The following is a 3,621-nucleotide window of genomic DNA, read 5'->3' as shown; positions in this document are numbered from 1 at the left end:
CCCCCCCCCCCCCCCCCCCCCCCCCCCCCCCCCCCCCCCCCCCCCCCCCCCCCCCCCCCCCCCCCCCCCCCCCCCCCCCCCCCCCCCCCCCCCCCCCCCCCCCCCCCCCCCCCCCCCCCCCCCCCAAAGCGCACCGGAAAGGTAGTTGAACGCGTCGGTCGCGCCGGTACCGACGTTCATGTAGGCGAGCACACCAAACAATGCAGTTGCACCGACGCAGTAGATGGGAAGGCCGGCCTTGGTGCACTTGCGGAAAATCTTGGGGGCCTTGCCGTCCAGCGCGAGGCCGTAGAGCGTGCGGGACGAGGCGTAGCTGCGATGCAGGACGTCAGTAGCTGGTACGCGGACTGCTGGTGCGCGCCCTGCAAAGCTGCTAGAGTGACGACCTGAGCATCGGTCTACGGAGGCGAGGACTCACAGGTCGGAGTTGCCCGCCGAGAAAGCGGAAAGGAGCACCGCGGCGTTGACAATCGACGGCAGCGCCGAGATACCAGCATTCTGAATAGCAATGACCCAGGGAGACGCGTTGACGCCGTCGCCGTTCGTGAGGTTCGGGTCGTTGGGGCTGACAATGAGACCGATGACGAAGGTGCCGATGAAGTAGCTACGGAAGCGCAGAGACGTCAGCGCTCTGCAATGACGGCGTGAGAGCAGAATAACAGGGGCGTACAACGCGATGATACGGAAGAAGACGCGGCGGATGGCCTTCGGCACGTTGCTGCGGAGGTCGGCAGGACGGAGTCAGCGCCTGTTCTTCCGCAGTCGTGAGCAGCTCGAGCGCACCGACGAGGGTTCTCAGCCTCTCCAGCAGTCAATGCGACGATCTCCGTGCCCAGGTACCTGCAGAGAGAGAGCGGGATCAGCTCATACCGCCTCGTCGACAAAATTGGGCGCCGACATGTATAACGTACGAGAACGCGGCTTGGATAAGGGTCGTCCAAAACGACAAGAATCGGCCAGTACTGCCTGGAATCCCGTTCTCCTGTTGGAAGGGACCCGGGTTGTGCCAGTCTGCGAAAGAGACGGTCAGCATGGAAGAAGGACACGAGAACAGGCGTCACGCACAGCGGAAGCCAATGGGCTCCTGCCCAGGCACGCCACCAGCAGTGATGATGATGCCGACAAGAATGAGGCCGAGGATGGTCAGGATCTTGAGGATGGAGAACCTGAGAAGGTCGATGAGGGCAAGGTCAGTCAAGCTCTGCAAAGCGATGGCCACGACATCACAGACTGACCAGAACTCAGCCTCCCCATAGGCACGGACGCCGAAGAAGTTGAAGCTGCAGATCACGACGAGGAAGACTGGAGACGGAGGTCAGGGTCGGCCGGAGCCGAGATGGCGACAACGGACTCACTCGAGATCCAGACGGCCACATTGATGTCGTCGCGCCAGTAGTTGATCAAGAGAGCTGCGCAGGGAGTGAGTACAGGGTTTTCCTGACGCTGTAGAAAGCCGCTCACCCGCGGCCGTGATCTGCAAGAGGCGCAAGTCAGCACCCGCCAAAATCCATGCCAGGAGAAATAACGCGCCTCTGTGGGGAGCGTAATACCGTACGAGTACCCTATTAAGTTGCAGAAGCGTCAGAAGAGCTTCGAGACTTCTTCCAGCGTCCCTCGAGGCGGAAGCGGAAGGTTGGAGGCGTACAGTAGTTCCCTGCGCAGCCGTGCACTCAATGTTAGATCTCACTGATCTAGCAAACGCAGAGCAACACGTCAAGAAGAAATACGCACAGCCGAGCGCGAAACCGAGAGCCGGATCGAGGAAGCGAGCCGTGTAGTGGACGAAAGCTCCCGAGACCGGATAGAGCGTAGTCATCTCGCCGAGCGCGAGCATCATAGTGCCGACCGTCCTGTTGCAAAGAAGCAGGGTGAGCGACGACTCCAGTAGGAGGAGTACAGGGCCAGATTTGGGCGGGAGGAGCGTTGGAAGGAATCGAAGGCGAGAGGGCAGGAGGGCGCAAGGCAAGAATGAGATCAGAGCGTACAAACCCATGATGGTGTAGCCCAGCCAGAGACCCAGGGGACCACCGCTGGCGAGGGCACCGCCGGCGCCGACAAAGAGACCGGTGCCTACAGGTCGAAGAGCATGTCAGCACGAGGCGCTGGTCTCGCCGAGGAAAGGACAAAAGGACGAACCGATACAGCCACCGATCGCGATCATCTGCACAACACGGGCACAACACGGGAAAGCGGTTCGCGGATCAGCGCCAGACTCGACGACGTGGGGCCGCAGAGGAGATAAGGGCTTCAGCTTACCTGAAGGTGGCGCGCCTTCAGATTCCCTGCTCGTTCACGACATTGTCAGCACAGCTTGAAGAGGATGCGAGACGGCGAGTCGTGAACGCACGGTGAACCGCACCCTCGGGTGCATCTGTGTCGAGTCCGCGAACGCTCACGCCCACGTCCGCCTTGCCACCGCCCAGCGCCTTCACTTCTGCCTTTTCAGCATCCACATAGTCGGTAGAATGCGTCGCCATCTGTCGGCGTCGCGAGCTGCTTGCGCTAAGTTGAGCGGGTCACGAGAGATGAGAGAAGAGGGGAGTAAGGAGGAGCGAGGGCGAGCGACCAGCAATCTCTGCATCCCCGCAAGCCCGAGGCTGCACCCCTGACCCGGGTTCCTCACCCGTATCGAGCACACGCGCAGCAGTGTGCGTAGGCGGCGCTAAAAATGGCGTTCCGCGTCGTCGCCGAACAGCCGCCGAATTTGGGTGTTGCGCTATCTCTCCTGCAGAGGAGGCGTCGAGCAAAGTGCACAGGCGCCGCCGCGGGAGAACAGGAGCACGGACAATCCAGACTCGAGCACGCGGTCCAGCGTCGAGAATGTCGCGAGAAAAACGAGCAAAGCCCCCGAGTCCCGGTGCTCTGTCCTCTGACGCTGCACAGGAGAGTCTTGGGAAAGTCGATGGACCCCTCTGCAAAGCACAGGCATACGGAAGTCTCCTCGAGCAAGCAGTATCGAAACTGGAAGAGCCGGGAAGAGCGCGAAACGAACGGAACTTGGCCAGGGTTGCACGCGAGCCATCGAGACCAAGGAGAGACGGCAGTAGCCGCCGCAGCCAGGCGTGGCAATCCAGACAACGAGAGTGCAGAGCTCGTCGGAAACGTACGCAACAGCGTGAGCAGAGGGATGGGACGGGCATAGTTGATGGAAGACTCCGCCGCGGACGAGGGAGAGGGCAAAGCGACAGCGGGGTCGCGAGTCAGTGGACCGACTTCAGCCAAGCCACACATTGGGTGTTGGCTCGCTTGTGTGCGAGGCGCATTACGCATGATGCAGCTTGGGTGCAGGTGTTGCGGCACGTGCAAGACATGATTTTCGCGCTCCTCGAGAGCGTGCATTTGCGAGTACCATTGAGCCCAGTGTTACTTGCAACTGCACCGTGCACACAGCAGGACCAGCCGTCGCGAAGCACGAAACCCTGCCGGCGGATTTCGCGTCGGCGAGCCGCAGTCCGAAATCGATGGCGAAGTAGCGCCGCTGGCCCTGCCCTTCCTTGCCTTCCTGCTCTTCCCAAGCTGCTCGCACACGACGCTCTCACTAATCCGAGCTTTACCCGCAGCCCGGCAGAGGTGCCCGGCTCGCTCGCCGCCCCGTTCAGCGCCTTCCTACACCTGCTCGCC

At 61.9% G+C, this 3,621-nt stretch overlaps 1 protein-coding gene across 1 annotated transcript; it reads right to left on the bottom strand.

Annotated features, from left to right (window-relative positions):
* Positions 1–134: 134 nt before the first annotated feature.
* JCM10292_002222 (uncharacterized protein) lies at positions 135–2,477 on the bottom strand (the record flags this gene model as incomplete). The annotated part of the gene is made up of 14 exons (XM_076653007.1): positions 135–313; positions 419–604; positions 671–718; positions 784–840; positions 912–1,011; positions 1,066–1,166; positions 1,236–1,302; positions 1,356–1,409; positions 1,527–1,562; positions 1,732–1,850; positions 1,986–2,070; positions 2,137–2,161; positions 2,257–2,282; positions 2,348–2,477. Coding segments are annotated over 14 exons (1,213 nt in total), but the record flags the coding sequence as incomplete, so codon positions are not given.
* Between the last annotated feature and the right edge of the window lie 1,144 nt (positions 2,478–3,621).

This window comes from Rhodotorula paludigena (assembly GCF_050403205.1).
Source record: "Rhodotorula paludigena JCM10292 DNA, Rt_paludigena_JCM10292v1_ctg127, whole genome shotgun sequence".
Lineage (NCBI taxonomy): Eukaryota > Fungi > Basidiomycota > Microbotryomycetes > Sporidiobolales > Sporidiobolaceae > Rhodotorula > Rhodotorula paludigena.
This window is presented reverse-complemented; position numbering and strand designations above follow the sequence as displayed.